General features: G+C 43.2%; 1 protein-coding gene across 1 annotated transcript in view; it reads left to right on the top strand.

The window, feature by feature from the left end:
- Positions 1–18,955, top strand: part of LOC138142699 (dynamin-1-like protein) — a gene marked incomplete at its 5' end in the record, with an annotated part of 50,078 nt that extends 31,123 nt beyond the window's left edge. Inside the window, 8 exon segments of the mRNA XM_069063808.1 lie at positions 454–606; positions 824–913; positions 1,529–1,645; positions 12,462–12,638; positions 17,487–17,596; positions 18,096–18,252; positions 18,364–18,416; positions 18,910–18,955. Coding sequence (XP_068919909.1) covers positions 454–606; positions 824–913; positions 1,529–1,645; positions 12,462–12,638; positions 17,487–17,596; positions 18,096–18,252; positions 18,364–18,416; positions 18,910–18,955 — 903 coding nt within the window.
- Positions 18,956–20,604: the final 1,649 nt, after the last annotated feature.

Raw genomic sequence — 20,604 nt, forward strand, 5'->3', positions numbered from 1 at the left:
TTTGAGGTCAGGTGGAAGAATTAGAGGTAAGTCTTCTTCCTCCCACCTCCATATTGGCAAGAGGGTGAGCCAGAAAGGGGAGGAGCCAAGTTGAGCTCCTTGTCTGTTCTGACTCCCATAAGCCTTTAAGTATGCAGGAGACAGAAGCTGAAAAAGAGATGCCAAAGCCCCAATTCCTTGCCCACCCCGAGCAATCTACTTCTCTGCCTCGCCCACTCTCCCCCTTCCCTGGCAGAGAATGGACCTAGAGAACCCCCACTAGGGAGATGGGTTCAGCTGGAGTTACTCCTATGGGAGGGCTGAGCTGGGCTCCCCATGCTTCCCTCCTTACCCAAGGGCCCTCGCAAGCTGGGTCTCCCTGTGCTTCCCTCTCTACCCAGAGCCCTCATGAGCTGGGGATCCCCATACTTGCCTCTCCACCCAGGGGCTCCCTGTGCTTTCCTCCTTACCCAGGGGCCTCACCCAGCACTCTTCGTCCCAGAGGTCTCCTTTGAGCTGCTAGTAAAGAGGCAGATTAAGAGACTGGAGAAACCGAGCCTTCGCTGTGTAGAGCTGGTGCATGAAGAGCTTCAGAGGATGATCCAGCACTGTTCTGCTTACTCCCAGGTGGGGGGAGAGGGGCCTGGGCACCTGCTTACATACACATGTACGCACTTGTGCACACCCACCCACGCACATGCCTTCCCCAAGGTCCAATAGCCAGTGAGGGGAAGAGCCAAGACAATAATCAGGTGTCTTGACTGTGCTTGGAGAAGGTGGGGCATGGAGGGCAGGAGCAGCCTTATGCCCAGAGCCCAAGACTGATGAGCTCTGCCCTTTTCAGGAGCTGCTGCACTTTCCTAAGCTACATGAGGCCATTGTGGAGATAGTAACTGGAGTCCTGAGGAAGAGGTTGCCAATAACCAATGAAATGGTAATGACCAAGGCAGTGCTCTGGGACACAACTGCCCTGAGGGGGAAATGGCATCCACTTGGATCAGGGCCCAGAGGACACACTGAGTGAAAAGCATCCAGCCTGCATGACCTGCCAATGCCATGGGCAGTTTGTTTGTGGGAGTGCTAATAGCCAGTTTAAAGCTTGATTAGAGGATGAAATGCTAAGGGAGAAAGAAGGAATAGAGAAAGGCAGGATCTCATAGAGAGGTTGAACTGGGGACTAAAGGAAAAAGCCCACCTGAGCCTCTGCCCAAGATCATTTCCAGTGTAAGCCCCATTAATCCTGGCAAATACACCGCACCCAGCAAGTAATCAACTGAAGGAAGGGCATACCCAGGAGGCTGCACTCATCCTGGATAAATCTATGGCCACAGATCCAAAGCAGCCTTAGAAGGAGACCAGATATGACATGGACAAGGAATCGATTTTAAAGCACAGAATAGGGTGATGAGAGACTGATGAAGAGAGGCCTCTAAGGCAGCCCAGTCTTCAGTCTTCACCAAGTTGACCCTGACTGTCCCTATTTGAAATGGCTTCTGCCTCTGTTTCCCCAACCTGACAAATAGATAGAAACAGGGAAGGGGAGAAGCAGTGAGACAGGACGGGTAGGGTGACTTCACTACCTTCCCTTGCAGGTTCACACATCAACACCAAGCACCCAGATTTTGTTGATGTGACTCTTGTCTCAGCTTCCATCAGTAGCAACAAGGTACTTGAACAAGGTCACCTAGGTTTGGCTTCAACAAACCCTCATCTATTCCCTGAACTTATTTCCCCAATGATTGTCCTCTGTGCTGATTGTCCAGGTGAAACCAGGTGACAGTGACCATCCAGAGAAGCCTTGTGGTATGCTAGGTAGAGGGCTGAAGTTGAAGTCAGCAGATTGGAGTTCAGCTCCTGACCCAGCACTTGTTCTCTCCTCTGAGAGGAAGGGGGATTAGACTCATTGACCTCTAAGGAATGGCCCTTCCACTTCTAAAAATCTTTGACTCTCTAAAGGGAATTAGCTCCAAAGGGCCACTGGGAGAGGGAGGGTAACTCTTCCCAATTAGCTTTCCTTTGCTTGGGGATTGGTTATGGGATCCCCATACATGAATGATTTGATGAAGCCCCCACTCCTTCCATGGATCTCCTTTTTCGTTGGTGTATAAGGTTCTTCTTACATCCCACTTCTGAGACTTGACTACTTTGTCTGCATGCAAATTATAATTCCCTGATGCTTTTGTTTAGAGACAAACTAAAAAGCTTAGTGATTCTTCAGTTTGGAAGAAATAGGCCGGGGAGGTACAGTGCATGGTGGGAAGCCTATGGATGCATAAAAGTGGTTGGAAAGGGAAGTCAGATTTGTTCACCAAACTTTGTTGTTATTCAGTCATTTTCAACTGTGTCCTACTCTTCGTGATCCCATTTAGGTTTTTGGTTTTGTTTTTTGGCAAATGTACTGAAGTGGTTTGCCATTTCCTTCTCCAGCTCATTTTACAGATGAGGAAACTGAGACAAACAGGGTTAAGTGACTTGCCCAGGGTCACACAGCTAGGAAGTGTCTGAGGCCAGCTTTAAACTCAGAAGAGGAGTCTTCCTGATGTGATAGTAATGGCAATTAAAGATTCCCCTGTATTGGCTTGGTTTTCAAATTGATTGTATTAAAACCCAGAGTTTGTTAATCCCACCTGTGGGATGGGCTTGTTGATGTGAAAAGAAAGTCCTGAAGTGGGAGGAGCTGGTGATGTAGATTTGGAGAGACACTAGAGAGAGGCGGAAGATCTTTTTTGGAAGCAGCACCTCGTGGAGAGAGAGAGACTAAGAGAATTGCTGGTGGCCGCTTTGAATTGCCCGGGACTTTTGAGACCTGCCCCCTGAGCTGCCAAGGACTGAGGAGACATGGCTGTTTTGCTGGTACTTTGTCTGTCTGTTTTGATGTTATTTTGCCAGATTTGTCCACTGGTGAAAGACTGTCCTTTTGTTGAAGAAGTCCTGGAACCTGGCTGTTCGCTAAGGAGGCCTGCGACTGTCCTGCAGACAGAAAGTGAATACTGTCCACTGGTGAGGGACAGTACTGTTGTTGCAGGGGTCTGGAGACTGTCCTGCAGACAGAGTGAATACTGTCCACTGGTGAGGGACAGTGCTGTTGTTGCAGGGGTCTGGGAGCCTTTCTGTTGGTTCAGAAGCCCTGAAGAAGGATTTTCTTGTTGTATGTTTACAGAAATCCTGGGAGAGGGCTTTGCTGATGTGTTCAGGGGTTCTAGGACTGTTCTACAGACAGAGGATAAATTCATGAAGGGACTGGCAATGTATCTTGTGGCTTTGCTAAGCCTTGTCTCCCCAGGAACTAAGATTGCTGAGAACTTGCCTCGTGTCAAGATGAAGAAAAGACCTCCATTTGGGTATTAAGTGCTGTGTTTAAACTTGATGTAACTCTGGGGTAGATTCAATTGTGATCCAGGGGTGGGGAACTTTTGACCTTATTGTGTTCTATGGTTGAGCAAATGAATGTATTTTACTTATGTTTGGAAACTAATCTCCATTTGAGGAGAGGGGCTTTGTGGTGGACTAAATGAAGGTATAGCCTAGGGGTGGAGAAGTATTTAGACCAGGGACTTTGTAATTGATTGAATGATTGGAAGGTCCTGGGGTGGGGTAGTACTTGGAGATTATTTAATCACACTTAGTAAATGCTGTATTTTGAATGATGTCATGTTTTGATCTTCTCTGTTCTGGGTTTGTTACTGAATAAAATAGAGAGCACCTATGCTGGTATTTTGAACCTGGGAAGTTGCCTTTGCTTGGTATTACATTACACCTGACTCAAGGCCCTGCACTCTATCCCCTACAATACCATCTAGCTGCCCTAAAAATATATTTTGTTGTTGTTCAATAGTCTTGCTCATCATAATTGGACAGTGTTGAGGTTCGTGACATTGTTGGCATGTATATTGCTTTCCTGCTTGTACATACTTCACTCTCCATCAGTTCATCTAAGTATCTGAATTCTTCACATTCATCTTTTCTTCCAGAGCATCAATATCCTATTACATTCATATGCCACAAGGGACTTAGCCATTCTGCTGTCACTGGGTACTGACTTTCATTCTCCTTTGCTGCCACAAAATGTGCTGCTATGAATATTTTGGTGTATGGGGGATTTCACTTTGTTTCTCTGACCTCCTTTGGGCATCTAATACTAGTATCTTTTGGTCCATGGTTCCAGAATGCTTGGACCAATGCATAGCCACACCAACAGCATTTGTAGTTTGCCTGTCTTCCCACAGCCCTTTGAATTTTGACTATTCCCATCTTTGCCATTTCGTTGACTGTGAGTGGAAACCTCAGTAGTTTGGATTTGCATCTTACTATGAGTGATTTGAAGATACCTTGCATGTTCAGTCCTTATGTGTGACACTCTTCACAGGTTTTCTTGCCAGAGATACTGGAGTGGTTTGTCATTTCCTTCTCTAGCTTATTTTATAGATGAGGAAACTGAGGCACATAGGGTTCAGTGACTTGCCTAGGGTCACACACCTAGCGTCTGAGGTCACATTTGAACTCAGGCCCAATGCTCTTGCCCTTCAGTGTGCCACCTCAATGCCTTGTGTATCTTGACCATCAGATGTTTAGCAGAGGGAAGCAAAGAGTTTTTTCCCGGTCTAGTTTCCCTTATTCTAGCTGTATTTAAGTAGAGCAGGTGTTCTTAAACTTGAAGTCTGTGAACTTGGATTTAAAAAAAATTTTTCATAACTTTATTTCAATGTAATTTTTTTCCTTTTTAATCCTGTGTATTTTATGCACCTAAAAAACATCCTGAGAAGGGGTCCCTCCTGTTCCCCAGCCTGCCTGCCTGCCAAAGGGTCCATGACAGAAACAGGTTTACAAGAGGCATCTAGGTGGTACAGTGAATAGAGCACCAGCCCTGGAGTCAGGAGGACCTGAGTTCAAATTTGACCTCAGACACTTGGCACATACTAACTGTGTGACCTTGGGAAAGTCACTTAACCCCAATGGCCTTGTCTTCTCCCCTCCAAGAAAACAGGTTTAAGAGCCCCCAAAGTCAAATGTCTTTGGGTTTTCCCAGAGGAAGTGTCAGATTCTCACCTAAATGGCTGGTTTTCTTTTTTGCTAAGCTGCTTTTCAGTTTTCCTAGTAGTACTTGTCCAATAAGGCATCCTTTCCAGAGTCACTTAGATCCTGAGTTTCTATTGATTTTGAGTGTTCCTGCTTATCTGTTGTGTTCCATTGATCTTTTTTTTTGAGAGAGAGAAGAAGGCAAGGCATTTGGGGTTAAGTGACTTTCCCAAGGTCACACAGCTAGTAAGCGTGTAACGTGTCTGAGGCCAGATTTGAACTCAGGTTCTCCTGACACCAGGGCCTCCTAGCTGCCCCTAGATCTCCTTTTCTATTTGGAACCAGCACCACCTCATCTGGGTGATGGCTGCTTTACAAGATCATTGGAAGTATGCAGATGTTGTGTTCCTTTCTTTCCTGTTCTTTTTGGTGTTTGCCTGGATATTCTAGGCTTTGTAACCATCTAGTTGAATTATGTGACATTTTGTGTAGCTCTATAAAATAATTGATTAATAGTTTGGTATATAATTGAATGTGTAAGTTAACCTAGATGGTGCCGTAGCACAACCATGAGCAGTATATAGGCCTTCAATTATTTCAGTTTCCCTTCATATTTTTACAAGGGTTTTGTAATTGTATTTTTGTTCACCGTGGATTTGGGACTAAAACTTTGGGAGGAGAAGCTGTTCAACATAGAAATAGCAATACTGTCTTCTCAGCTCCTCCTCTATGTGTACTCTGCCACTACCTTTGTCATTCACACAAGTATAAAGTCTCTAGATGCCTCTGGCTTCTTAAAGGTTGTCCCCAGGGATTGAAAGCTCTGGCAGGCCCCACCAAACTGCACTAACTTCAAGTGTTGGCCCAGTGATGGATGATAACACAGCTGCCTGAAGACCGACCCAACTCAATTCATAGAGGAGGTCATTCCCGGGGGACTGTGGCTTTTGGCCACAGCAACTCTTAAAGAGTTAGAAAGAGATAATGATCTGTATTGGGGAAGACAAAACTCCAGACCCTGGAAATATTGCAGTCAGTTCATATGAATGTGTCTGGCTCTGGGATTCCTGATGAGGAATCTCATACTAAGCAATCCTTACTCTGTGAATTATAGTCTAACAGTTTCCTGGGTTACTCAAGTTAATAACTTGTTCAGAGTCACACATCTGGAATGTGTCAGAGGAAGGATTGAAAGCTAGGTCTTCTTCACTCCAAGACCAGTTCCCTAGCCACTGTGCCTTGGCTGCTCTGATTAAATAATTGTTTGTGTATGCACATGTAAGTTTATATCTATATCCAGGTGTTTATATGTACACCTATGTATCAGTTTTCCGTAGTTGATATCCATGTATATACTGAGACAACAGGTTTGACCTCTTCAGAAATCTTCAAGCAAAAGCTATTTATTGGGTACATTCTTGAAAATGATTCTTTTTTTTTGGAGAGGGGAAGGCAGGGCAATTGGGGTTAAGTGACTTGCCCAAGGTCACACAACTAGTAAGTCTGTCAAGTGTCTGAGGCCGGATTTGAACTCAGGTCCTCCTGACTCTAGGGCTGGTGCTCTATTCACTGCACCACCTAGCTACTCCTATTCTTTTTTAAAGTTTTTTAAATTCAGTTTTGCTTTTAGCTCCACATTTTCTCCCTCCGACCTCCCCTTCCCCCACTGAGAAAACAAGGGGGAAAAAAACACATAACAAATGTTACAGTAAAACAAAACAGATTCCTTCATTAGCCATGTCCAAATATATATATAAATATGTGTGTGTATTTTGTATTTAATGCATATCTGCTCTCTGAATCCATCAGTTCTCTATCTGGAGGTGGGCAGCATGTTTCATCATGAGCCCTTTGGGGTTGTGGGGCATCATTATGTTGATCAGAATTACTGTGTCTTTCACAGTTGATTATCTTTACAGTATTACTGTGACTACATAAATTGTTCTCCTGGTTCTGCTCACTTCACTTTGTATCAGTTCATACAGGTCCTTCTGAAATTCTTTCTTATAGCACAGTAATATTCCATCACAATCATATATCATAACTTGTTCAGCCATTCCTCAGTTGATGGGCATCTCATCAGTTTCCAATTCTTTGCCACCACAGAAAGAGCTGCGCTAAATATTTTTGTTCATATAAGTCCTTTCCCTTTTTATAATATCTTTTTTTTTTGCTTTTTGCTTCTTGGAGGGCAATTGGGGTTAAGTAACTTGCCCAAGGTCACATGGCTAGCTTTTTTTGTGTTAAGTGTCTGAGGCCAGATTAGAACTCAGGTCCTCCTGACTCCAGGACTGGCACTCTACTTATCGTGCCACCTAGCCACCCCCCTTCCCTTTTTCTTTTATGTTTTTGAGGTATAGACCTGGTAGTAGTATTGCTGAGTCAAAGGGTGTAAGCAATTTTATAGCCTTTTGGCCATAGTTTGTGGAAGAGAATCTTCTTCAAGCCACCAAGGCCCATCCAGTGCTAAAATAATATGATCTTTTGAGTCTGTCTTCTTTACTATATGTGATTTCAGATAAGTTGCTATTTATTTTCCTCACAATTGTCATCAATTCATGGCACTGTAGTATGTCCAATCGGTCATGGTCTCAGGTCGGTCAGCCATTACTAAATTGTTGGACATGTCAGATATTTCCAATTCTTTGCAGCTAAGCCACTGTAAACAATCTGTTGGACTGGGGACTATTTTCTTTCTTTTTTTTTGCCTTTGGAAAGTGATTTACTTATTTTTTTAAAATTAATTTGTTTGTTTCCTTTTAGTTTATAGGATTCAATTCCACAATTCCTTGAGTTTCACATTTTGTCCCCCTCCCTCCCCTCCCTCCCATGGCGGCATATAGTCAAGTATGGGATCTGTAAATACTTTCACATTATACATTAGTTCAGGTTATAAGGACGGATTGTCCCAGCTGGAATGAGAAATGGGAAAGAGGACATAAATCCAAATAAGAGAAGGAAAAAGATCAGGTATTTTGCTTCCACCTGGATATAAACTTAGTGCTTTCTAGTTCTTTCTCTGGATACACATTATTTCTCTCCATCATGAGTCTTTTGGGATTGACTTATATCACTGCATTGCTGAGAAGAGTCCAGTCTATCAAAGTTGGTCATCACACATACGTTGTGTCTGTAATTGTGTACAAATTTCTTCTGGTTCTGCTCTTCTCACTCAGCATCAGTTCTTTTAGGCCTCTCCAAGTAAATATGAAGACTGCCTGCTCCTCATTTCTTATAGCACAATAGTATTCCATAACATGCATATACCACAACTTGTTCAGCCATTCCCCAATTGATGGGCACCCCCTTAATTTCCAATTCTTTGCTACCACAAAAAGAGCTGCTATAAACATTTTTGTACATATGTGTCTTTCTCCCATTTCTATGATCTCTTTGGGATATAACCCTAGGAGTGGTATTGCTGGATCAAAGGGTATGAAAGTATATATAGCCCTTTGGGCATAATTCCAGATTGCTCTCCAGAAAGGCTGGATCAGTTCACAATTCCACCAGCAATGTATTAGTGTTCCAATTTGCCCACATCCTCTCCAGCATTTGTCATTTTCCTGTTTTGTCATCTTAGCCAATCTGACTGGTGAGATATGGTACCTCAGAGTTGTTTTGATTTGCATTTCTCTAATCAATAGTGAATTCGAGCATTCATGTGCTTATAGATATCTTTAATTTCTTTCTCTGAAAACTGCCTGTTCATATCCTTTGACCATTAATCAATTGGGGAATGACTTGTATTCTTATAAAATTTGACTCAATTCTCTGTATCTTTTAGAAATGAGTCCTTTGTCAGAGACATAGGTTGTAAAGATTCTTTCCCAATTTCCCACCTCCCTCTTAATCTTGGTTACATTGGCTTTGTTTGTACAGAAACTTTTCAATTTCATGTAGTCAAAATTATCCATTTTAGCTTTTATAATGTTCTCTAATTCTTGTTTAGTCATAAAGTCTTTCCCTCTCCACAAGTCTGATAGGTAAACTATTCCTTGTTTTAGGAGACTGCTTACAGTATCAACCATTATACCTAGGTCATGCACCCATTTAGACGTGCTTTTGGTATATGGTGTTTGATAATGGTTTATGCCGAGTTTCTGCCATACTATATTCCAGTTTTCCCAGCAGTTTTTGTCAAATAGTGAGTTCTTATCCCCAAAACCAGGGTCTGGGGGTTTATCAAACAATAGATTACTATAGTCATTGACTTCTGAGTCTCTTGTGCCTAATCTATTCCATTGATCCACTCCTCTATTCCTCAACCAGTACCAAGTAGTTTTGATGACTGCTGCTTTATAATACAGATTGAAATCTGGTATAGCTAGTCCACCTTCCCTAGCATTTCTTTTCATTAATTCCCTTGATATTATGGATCGTTTATTCTTCCAAATGAATTTTGTTACTATTTTTTCTAGCTCTATAAAGTATTTTTTTGGTAAATTAATTGGTATGGCACTAAATATATAATTTAATTTAGGTAAAATTGTTGTTTTTATTATATTAGCTCAACCCAGCCACGAGCAATTGATATTTTTCCAATTATTTAGATCTGACTTTATTTGTGTGAAAAGTGTTTTGTAGTTGTGGTCATATAGGTCCTGGTTTGTTTTGGCAGGTAGATTCCCAAGTATTTTATAATGTCTACAGTAACTTTAAATGGTATTTCTCTTTCTATCTCTTGCTGTTGAATTTCATTGGAAATATGTAGGAATGCCAAGGATTTGTGTGGGTTTATTTTATATCCTGCAACTTCGCCAAATTTATTTATTGTCTCAAGTAGTTTTTTACTTGATTCTCTAGGATTCTCTAAGTATATCATCATATCATCTGCAAAGAGTGATTGCTTGGTCTCTTCTTTGCCTAATTTGATTCCTTTGATTTCTTTTTCACTGTTGCATCTCATAATTGGAGGTTGAATTTTCCATTGAGTTCTGGCTTTTTTATCAAGAAGGTCTGGAACTCTGTTATATCGCTGAATAACCATCTCTTTGCCTGGAAGAATATGCTCAGTCTCGCTGGGTATGTGACCCTTGGTTGTAACCCGAGCTCTTTTGCCTTCCAGAAAATTGTATTCCACTGCCTCTGATCTTTCAGTGTAGAGGCTGCCAAATCCTGTGCAATCCTCACTGTGGACCCTTGTAATGGAAATGCAGATTTAAAGATCTTCCCTGCCCCTAGGCTAACGTGCACCTGAAGCCTGGGGAGGGAGGCTTGTTTTTCAGTAGATACTTCTTGATTGGCCAGTGAGTCAATAAGGTTGTTACATTCTCTGAGCCAGGAGAAGGCTATATAAGCCCTGATGTGTAGCTTTGTTTTGGGACTCACTTAGAGAAGTGTTCTGTGATTTGATCTGAATTCTGGGAAGCCGTTGTTGAGAGTCTCCTGGCTTTGAAAAACCCAGATGTGGAAACCCAGATGTTGACTGGGTATGGATGTAATGGTTGGACAGTTTGGAAAGCTGTCTACTTGATCTGTTAATGTCTTGATAATTCTGTCTGTATATTTTGAAGTTTGGGGTGCTGACCTTTTTCCCCTGAACAAGGTAAACGATATAAGTCTGACTGATTAAAGTAAGCTTGTTAACCCATTTTGAGTTGCTTTCCTTTAACAAAGCAGATCCAAGAACCTGTATGGGCAGCAAACCCATACGTGCTTGGGGTGCTTGCTGCTACAACCCTCGATATTTGAATTGTTTCTTTCTGGACACTTGAAGTATTTTCTCTTTTATCTGGTAGTTCTGGAGTTTGGCCACAACATTTTGAGGACTTTTCAGTTTGGGATCTCTTTCAGCAGGTGTCCGGTGGATTCTCTCGATTTCTATTTTACCCTCAGGTTCTAGTATCTCAGGGCAGTTTTTCTTGGAGAATGTTGTCCAGGCTCATTTTTTCATCATAATTTTCTGGTAGGCTTATGATTCTCAGATTATCTCTCCTGGATCTTTTTTCCAGGTCAGTTATTTTTCCATTGAGGTATTTTACCTCTTTTTCTAATTTTTCATTCTTGTTGTTTTGCTTGACTAATTCTTGGTTCCTCATAGAGTTATTTGTTTCCATTTGGTTAATTCTAGTTTTTAGCAAATCATTTTCCTTGGTTAATTTTTGGAGCTCCTTTTCCATATCATACACTTTTCTTTTTAGAGAGATGTTTTCCTCATTATAATGTTTTTCTGATTCTGCTATTTTGGTTTTGAGAGAATTATTCATTTTGTCTTCTGTCTCTCTCATTTTGTTTTCAAAGTTCCTTTTGATCTCATCTAGGAGAGCCTTCTGTGCTTGGGACCCATTCCCTGTTGAAGTTTCAGCTTTGGGTGTGGAGTCCACATTGTCTCCCTCTGAGGTTGGTTCCTCCCTCTGAGGATAGTAGGACTCCAGAGTCTTTGTCTTTGTAGTCTGCTTTCTACCCATTTTGAGGCAGGGTCCTAGCCACACCCTTCCTTTAGGATCCCAAGCCTTTACTGTAGAGGGTTTTGCCCTGGGGCAAGAGTTACTATGTTTTCAGGGTCAGAGGGGGGGTTTGGAGCAAGTGAGGTTCACTCTGTCATCCTGGTCTTTGAAGGTCCTGAAAGGGGCTTTTTTTTTTTTTAATTTCTGGGCTATGAAGTGGTAGCCCCAGGAGTGTTTGCTGTCCAGGACAGGGGCCCCTGTATTTGTTTCTTACCTTGCTCTTTCCAGTCTCAGCCCTTTGGTGATAGGCCTGGTAGTGGCCCTTGTGGTTGGTGGGAAGACTTGCCCTCAGAGTTGATCAGGCCCCTTCCGGGCCTGCCTCTGCCGGCTGCGCCTTCCCGGCCTGCGTCTGTTTCTGCCGGCCTGGGAACTATTTTCTTATTGAAGACATTCTTTGGGCATATTCTCAGTCATCTAATATGGATCTAAGAGGATTTTGAACTCTCCTAGTATTCTGCGAAGTTCAAGGTTAAGTTTAAAGAAATCAAGTCATCCTACCTTTTTTGGAGGTGAGAAACAACCATATAAGGCTACACTCAAGAGGGATTATTAATTAAGAACTATGTATAAGATCGAAAAGAAATTCGGAAAATCTCAAATTGGGAGACTTCCCCCTGTCCCTGGGGGGAGGGGGATTCCTGCCCTGTCTTATATTGAACCGTGATAGCCTTCCCAGAATTCTAGGCTGAGGAGCTCACAGGACCAGTGTTGGGATGGAGAGGGGCTCTGTTAAGTGTGGGAAGGGTTAGCAGATTATTCTAAGCTTCAGAGCTATAGAAAATGCTGGTTTGTGAACCTGAAGAAGAATAAAGAGGGTTGTTGCCTAATGATTTTTCTTCTGGGGCCACAAGGTGGGCATTTGTCATGTCCCTGCCTCCCCCATTTCTTTAGAGCTTCCATCAGGCTTATGAAATAAGGTTTCTCCATGTGCCCCACTCTGTGATATGCTGCCCCTCTTGGCACTGGGCATCTTGAATATCACCATCCTGTCCTTTCCCTCCCCTCCACCCTGGACAGAGTGAGACCTGCCAGGCTAATGGTTCTAGGCCCTGGAAGAATGAGAAAGTGGGGGATGAAACTGTTCCGGAGGAAAAGGAGAATTCCAGATCATTTTCTCAGTTATGTGTCTACTCTAGCACCATCCGAACACATGCCATCAACCTGTTAGATTGGTTTCAGCTGGGACCTGGGATGGTGGGCCTGATTTCTCTGGGTGTGGAAAGATCTGTTGGGGTTGAAATTCATTTCTGTCATATGTGACTGAATAGCTCCGAGTCTTAAACTGTGGCGCTGATGAGACACAGGTCATAGGGTTCTGTTCCTCCACTAATTACTCCATTTCATTCTGTCCCATTGCCCCAGACTGATCATTTGTGAGAGCGAAACCCAGGTGGAAGGGGTTCAGCTTTCCCTGCTGGCCTTGGGACTCTCCCCAATTCTGTAGTTGGAACAGATACAGCTAACACCATGCTTTCTTGGCTGACATGGGCAATTCTGAGGCATACAATATTTTCCAAAGGATTTTTTTACTTACAAAGCTAATGGGGAAGGGGAAATGAGGGTTCACAGGAATGAATGAAAAGGGAACTGCTCAGAATCTCTCATTCATCTCATTCACCAGTAGCAGTTGCCTTTTAAATGAGTAGTTTTATGACAGTAACCTCCCCCCCCCCCCCCACACACACAAAACTAGCCAGTAAGGTTTGCTGCAGAATTTGCCACCAGCAGAGGTCTTGGTATGTGTGGAGATGGAAGGATCTTTAGGAAGTTTATCTCCCCTATAAAAACTTCCTAAAGATCCTCTTAAAGCCAAAGGGCTTCAGTTTATCACTATAGCTATATATGAAGTAAATTATATCAGTTTGATTAGTCACAAAGGAAAGGTAACCTTTGTACCTATAAAAATTTTAAATTGTGACTCTATCCTTCTATATGTTATGAAGAAAGATGTACAGAAAGATAAAGTCACAATTTAAAATCTACATCTACATCTACACAGTAGACATTTTGGAAGCTGGAAGGATGGAGAAGAAAGAGCTGAACAACTTGAAATCACAGTCCCCAAGTTCAAGTTCCAGCTCTGCCACTTACTGCCTCTCTGACATCTTATAAATGCATTGTGGGTAGTCTTCTGCATAGCTGGACCTACCTCAGAAAGGATCCAAATACAGAAGCACCAAAATCAAGCACAGATTTTTTTCATGGTAAACTTTGCTAATGTCTAGTCCCAAATGGCTCAACTCCCATAGCTTAGAGTTCCTATTCCTTGCCTCTAACCTATCTAGGACACCAGCTTTCCTTGGGGTTGCCTCTGGTAACAGAAGCAGAGCTCTCTGCTCTTGGGTTTTCAAAGACAAAGGTACTGTTTGGGGGCTGCCCACAAAGTAACTAGTTCCTTTCATGCAGTCTGGGAGTACAGCAAAATGATATGTTTCCTGAGTTGGAGCTCTGGGTACCAATTCAGTTTCCTAACTCATCTCCTTCCATGGAGTCTCAGACTCTTCATTCACATAGACCTTGGGAACTAACTGACAGAATCCCATGAATACTTTTGCCAGGATCAAAATCCCACATCAAGCATACTGGTCTTATTAATAAAATGATTAAATTACCCAGAAAAAATCTACATCCATCACTAATAATAACAGACACCATTCCCAGTAGGAATCCAGAGGCTGCTTATACATTTGTACTAGACATTCTTAACCTGGTCAGGGCAAAAGATTTGTTTTGCAGAGAAAGAGAAATAGGCCAGTTTCCTGACCTTTTCAGTAGACCCTGGAATTCTAGGATCTGCTCTTTGTTGAGGTCATCACAAGTGACTTTATGTATCCAGGAATACCATTTTGAAAGGTCACACAGTGGTGGCTGAGCTATAGAGAATCTCTTCAGGCAGACCAGACTCCCAGCTAATTACCATTAGTTACAGTTGGGAAAAAGCATTCTAGGCAGTGGAATATTCATGCCCACTCTACAAGGAATATGGAATCACTTGGTAAATGGAATTTGGCATTAGGAGGTTGTAAAACCGTAGCCAAAGGTGGCCTTGTAGACTCTTTCATCCAGGCTCTGATAGAAACAAATCTGTGATCTACCAGAGAGCACACCTTTTTAAGAATACCACCTGGGCCTCCTTTCTGTTCTGAAAATGACCAGACAAGGTCACTAAATTCGACAACCAAAAGTGCATTGGGAGCGGTTTCAGTTGAATGATGAGGTCAGGAGCCAAACTGTTGAATTGAGAACAAGAGGAAGCAAGTGGAAGCATCTTGATTGTAGATGACCTTAAAGACTCGAGCAGAAAAAGGGAGGAGAGATGTGTGGATGATAGTGTGGGTAGATCAAATGAAGGGTTTTGAGAATGGAGCATGTTTGGAGGTGATAGAGAAGCAACTGGTAAACAGGGAGAGATTGACAAGTGAGTCAATGAGGATGATAGAGGAACTAGTCTATGGGAGAAGACAGGACGGGATGGGATGACCTCTGCATGTAGAGGAGTCTGCCTTGCCAAGAAGGGCCACCTCTTCATGTGAGACAAGTGAAGGAGAAGTAATCACAAAAGCCATCTTAATGAGAGCTCTCAAAGAATGATTGCAGTGTTTACATTGAAATATCAGGCAAGGGGTCGTAGCTAGGTAGCTCAGTGAATAGAGCACTGGCCCTGGAGTCAGGAGGACCTGAATTCAAATGCAGCCTCAGACACAACACAAAAACTAGCTTGTGACCTTGGGCAAGTCACAACCCAAATTGCCCTCCAAAAAAAAGAAAAAGAAATAGCAGACAAGGTTCTCAGCTTAGAGGATGGGGAGAGAATTGTGGGAGGTTTGAGGAGGGATGAAAAGGTTTGGAAATGTGGCTGTGGTGAGTGAGATAGTGAGTCACTGAGGAAGATATAAAAGGATTACCTTGATATAGGCCCAGTTGAGATTATGTAACACAAACCTATAATGGCCCCCACTAACGGTTTCATGATTTTCTCTGGCTTCATTCAGCACCATTTGAGTAGAAGAAAAGGCATCAGATGATGAGAGTAATCCAAAGCTGAGAGTTGACAAGATCAGTGATAGGGTAAAGGTGCCAGAGACTCAAAAGAAGAGGGCAGTGTCAAGGTGAACTGCTTCACCAAGGGGTCAAAATGAGGAAGGGACACAAGTTTAGCCAGTGCAGAGGTGATGACCTGGGAAGAACTGAGGGGTGGAAGGATTGAAGATCATGGTGAGGATAAAGAATTTGGTTTGGGGGTGCAAAGCAGAGGTAGAGGTTAGAATGACAAGAGATTGTGATAGATAAAGGAATTTCAGAGTTCATGAACATGGAAGTAGAATATTTATATGTGATGGAAAGCTCTAATATAACTCAGGTGGGGCAAAGAGGTAAATTGAGAAATTGGGAGGTCAAGATATTTGAGGGAGCATTTGTATAGGGGAGTAGTGTGAAATAAGGCTGGGAAGGTGGGTTGGAACCAGTTGGTAGAGGACCAGGATAAGGCATTTGCATTTTGTCCTTTGTAGGCAACAGAAAGTCACTGAAGGAGGACCACTGGAATGTGGTCATGATCTAATCAGACCTACACTTGAGGAAAATTGCTTTGATATTCATGTGAAAGAAGAAAGCAGGAGTCTGTAAGACCAATTAGCACTATTCCAATGCTCTAGGCAAGAAGTAGTGGAACCTTAAATTCTGGTGATTGGAAGTGTGAGTAGAGTAGAGGATGGCAAGAGATACTGACAAGGTGAAATTGACAAGACTGAGAAACTGATCAGGGGAGATGGAGAAAGGGAAGTGCCAAAGAGGACTTTAAAGGCCAAACCAGGGTGACCAAGAGAATGGCAGCAGCATCCACAGAGATTGGGAAGTTGGGATGATGGAGTGGAGATATGGTCTCCCTTTTTGTTTGTTTAAAAAAAAAAAGCCAAGGGTCAGCCCTGTTATCCATGCTGTAAGTAAGCAAACCTCTTTTTCTTCTCTGTGGTTCCCTTCATTGTCTCTGAAATTTCCCCAAACATTCTTTTCTGGCCACCTCTCATCAGGATATAAAGTACCTTAGGACAGGTACTGCCTTGTTTTTTACAAGTCCAAATTGCAGTTGATCACATGTACCATCTCATGTTTCCCCCCAGGTTTATGGAGTACAGGAAAGTTGTGTTAGAGCATCTTTAGGAGTGATGGGGGAACATACTACTACTAGGTCTATACCCCCAAGAGATCAAAGGAAAAGGACGTATATATACAAAAATATTTATAGCAGCTCTTTTTGTGGTGGTAAAGAATTGGAAATCAAGGGGATGCCCATCATTTGGGGAATGGCTGAACAAGTTGTGGTATATGAATGAAATGGAATACTATTGTGCTATAAGAAATGATGAAGGGGATGATTTCAGAAAAATCTGGGAAAACTTATCTGAACTGATACAGAGTGAAGTGAGCAGAACCAGGAAAACATTGTATACAGTAACAGCAATATTGTACGATGATAATTTGTGAGTGACTTAGCTACTCTGATCAACATAATGACCTCCCCCAACTCCAAAGGACTCATGATGAAACATGCTGCCCAACTCCAGGGAGAGAAGTGATGGACTTGGAGGGCAGATCAAGGCATATTTTTTTGTTTTCTTTATTTTTCTTGCAACATGGCAAATATGTAAGCATGTTTTTGCATGACTTCATCTATTTGATGGGTATCACGTTTCTTGCCTTCTGGATGGGTAGGGGAAGGACTGGAGGGAGGGAAAGAATTTGGAACTGAAAATAAAAATATAAAAAAGTAGTGATGGGAGAATAACTTCATGCTTCCCCCCCCCTCAAATAAGGGAAGATTATTTATAGCTGTAATGCTGAAACTGGCACTGTTACTCCAGAGACCTTGCCGAGAAGAGTGAGATTCAGTGCAAGGAGAGGGTGACTATATATAGGCCACCACCACCTTGGGCCACTGAGATAATGCCCAGGCAGCCTGTGGGACACTGGTGCACAAATGTCCTGTTTTAGGACTTATTTCCTCTTACTGGCACCCCCTTCTCCTCTTGTGTCCTCCCCTAGCCCTTGCCAGTTGCCAAAAAGCTGAGTCAAAGAGAACAGCGAGACTGTAAGGTAATCCGCAAACTGATCCAGTCCTACTTCCTTATCGTCCGGAAGAACATTCAGTACAGGTAGGTAGGAGTGTGTTTGCACACGTGTACATGCATGTATGTGTGTACATGTACGTATATATGTATATGTTTGTGTGCACACGTGTGTGTGTAGGGGTATCTGCCTCGGAGCTGCTCTCTTGACCCAACAACCTGGTCACAATTCAAGGTGGGAAGGAATCAGACATTGATAGATCTCTAGTGGTTTATTTCCAAAAGCGTGTTTGATCTATAATTACATTTAGCTTCATGACATCCTTGTAAGAAAAACAAAGGCTTGTCCTTCCTCCATTTTGTGAAAGAAGAAAGTGAGGCTCAGAAAAGGCAAATTATCCATAGGGAGCCAGGACTGGAACCCAGGTGACCTCACTCACCAGGACTCTTTCAATTAGGAAAACCCAGGAAGAGGCATTCTTTATAGAGTCCTGTGGGCCATTTGCTCCCTGCTTTTAGAGTATCCCCCATCCCTGTAGGACCTACTACCAACCAATGCCTTTCTGGTCTCTGTCCCCCAACCTAGTGTCCCCAAAACAGTCATGCATTTCCTGGTGAACTATGTCAAGGACCACCTGCAGAGTGAGCTGATGTGGCAGTTGTACAAGGCCCAGCTGGATGAACTGCTCACTGAGTCTGAAGATATGGCCCAGAACCGAAATGAAGCAGCTTCCATGCTCAAGGTAACTAACCACTGATACTATGTGAGACCTTCCCCTAGCCCCCATCCTCAGGGAGTGTCTGGGGCTATTAGTGGTGCTGTCATGACCCAAAGATTTTCTTTTCTTTCTTAGGCCCTCCAGAAGGCCAACCAGACCATCTCTGAAATCCGAGAGATTCAGCTTTGGTGAATGGCGCTCACCATGCCCGTTGCCCTAAGTCTGCTGTAACATGAGGGTAGGGCTGCCAGTTTGTGTTTTTGCCAACCTCATTCCAGGCCCTATTGCCTCTCCCCTACCTGTCTGATCTGTACATTCCCATCATGACCCAATTCAACAGGCCTTCTTGCTATGGCCCATTTGACACCGAGAATCAAACTCCCAAGGATTGTTCTGAGGGTAGGGACTAGAAAATCAACATGGCTACTTGAGACAGTTAGAAAAGAAGTATTATTAACCTAGATAGCCATTTATCCCCTCCACCACCCCACCCTCGTTCTGGGCATGCATCTACCCACATGGTGTGACCTAGTATAATGAGTGTGTCCATCCATCCTCTCTACTTTTCTTGGTAGCATAGAGAGTGAACGGGGTTAGGGGTGCAGATTTGGCCCATTGAGCTGTTAGTTATTTCTCTGTGTCCCTCTCTTTCCCCCTTCCCCTTTATTGCTGAATGATGAGGATATCTTGGAAGCAAGCAGGGTGGGCAGCAAGCAGCCTTAGGTAAAGGAGGGGGGCCAAGCACTGAGATACCACCATCTCCTCCAGACCAGGCCCAGGGTCCCCAGAGCAGGAAGGGAGAGCAGTCTAAGAGTTTTTTGATAAAAGGTCTGTAGTTTTCACCCAATAAAATATTCAAGCATTAAGTGAACTCTCATTTGTTGCCATGGGTTTGGAGGGATGGAGTGGTGATGAAGAGAGACAATGACAGTCACAGGTCCAGCCTTACACCCCGTGTCTCTCTTCACTCTTCCTTAACCAGGGATTCTGAATCTTTGTTGTGTCATGGACTGTGCTAGGCAGTCTGCCCAAATCTCTGGACCCCTTCTCCAAATCATGTTGTTGTTCAGAAATGTAACGAGCTGAAACCTGGACATAATTTAATATAAATTTAATGTGGATCTTTCTTTTTTTTTTCTTAAAGCAATCAGGGTTAAGTAACTTGCTCAAAGTTACACGGCCAGTTTTTTTGTGTGGGTGTTAAGTATCTGAGGCCGGAACAGATCCCGGGTCCTCCTGACTCCTAGGCCAGCGCTCTTACTCAGTTCGCCACCTAGCTGCCCCTTAATGTGGATCTTAATGAGGGCCTGGATGTCCTGAGTGTAGACTCAAATCAGACAGCCCCAAGCAGGGGCAGAGTCAGAGTATTTAAAGACAAAAACCACAAAGTAATGATCAGATCCATATGCAAGCAGGAAGTTACAAAAGCAGACAAATGCAATTGATTAATACTCAGTTTAGGACCTTATATGGACTATAGTTAAGTTTCATTTTCCCAGAACAAAAAATATGCTTTGGACCCAGACTTTACATCTGTGAAGAAGGGAGCACAAAATGGTGGGGACTGAGACAAGATGGAGGGTGACTCAAGGTTGGGTACAACAACGTTTTTAAAAGTACAAAATGAAAATACATGGGATTATGAAGGAAAATAGAAAAAAAAATTTTAATAAGTTTACAGATTCCAGGTTCAAAATCCCTGCCCTAACTAGAGCTTTAGTTCATCGTGCAAACACATTGGTTCCTCCTGCTTCTACTCCCTCTGACTCCCACTTTGGCTGATGGATAGAAGAATGACATCTATGTGCAGAGCTTCCTCTAACCATTTCATAAATATGTGACCCTAAGCCTGGGCTGGGTATTGCATAGAATGCGGAAACAGAAGACTGATCTCTCTCTCTGTTTCCAGGTTCTCAGTGGAGTTGGATGGGACCAGACCTAATCAAGGATTCCAACCCAGTCAGCCTTGATTAAGTATCTATGCCCCAGGCAGGTACTGTGCTAACTGCTGGGGGACACAATTAATAAAAAAGAAAGATAGCCCCTGCCTTCAACTAGCAGAAGGAAGCAGGAAAAGGGATGGGATGGTGCAGGGGTATCTTATTCCATGGAGTTGAAACTAGGCTGGGCAGCAGATACAAAGAGGGAGTGAGGATGGGAGAGTACAGTTTCTGCCTTCTATAAAGATAAGGTGCTCCCTGCTGTAAAGATGCTTCCCTTTGGGGTGGCCAGGTAGCACAGCAAGTAAGAGCACTGGCTCCAGTGTTGGGATGACCTGGGATCGAATCTGGGCTCAGACACTTAGCATCCACCCAGAAACACCTGGCCATGTAACCTTGAGCAAGTTACTTAACCCCAATTGCTTAGGGGCGGCCA

This window comes from Petaurus breviceps, unplaced genomic scaffold (genome assembly GCF_028583685.1).
Source record: "Petaurus breviceps papuanus isolate PSGF00001 unplaced genomic scaffold, PetGlider_PUasm1.0 90601, whole genome shotgun sequence".
In the NCBI taxonomy this organism is placed as follows: Eukaryota; Metazoa; Chordata; class Mammalia; order Diprotodontia; family Petauridae; genus Petaurus; species Petaurus breviceps.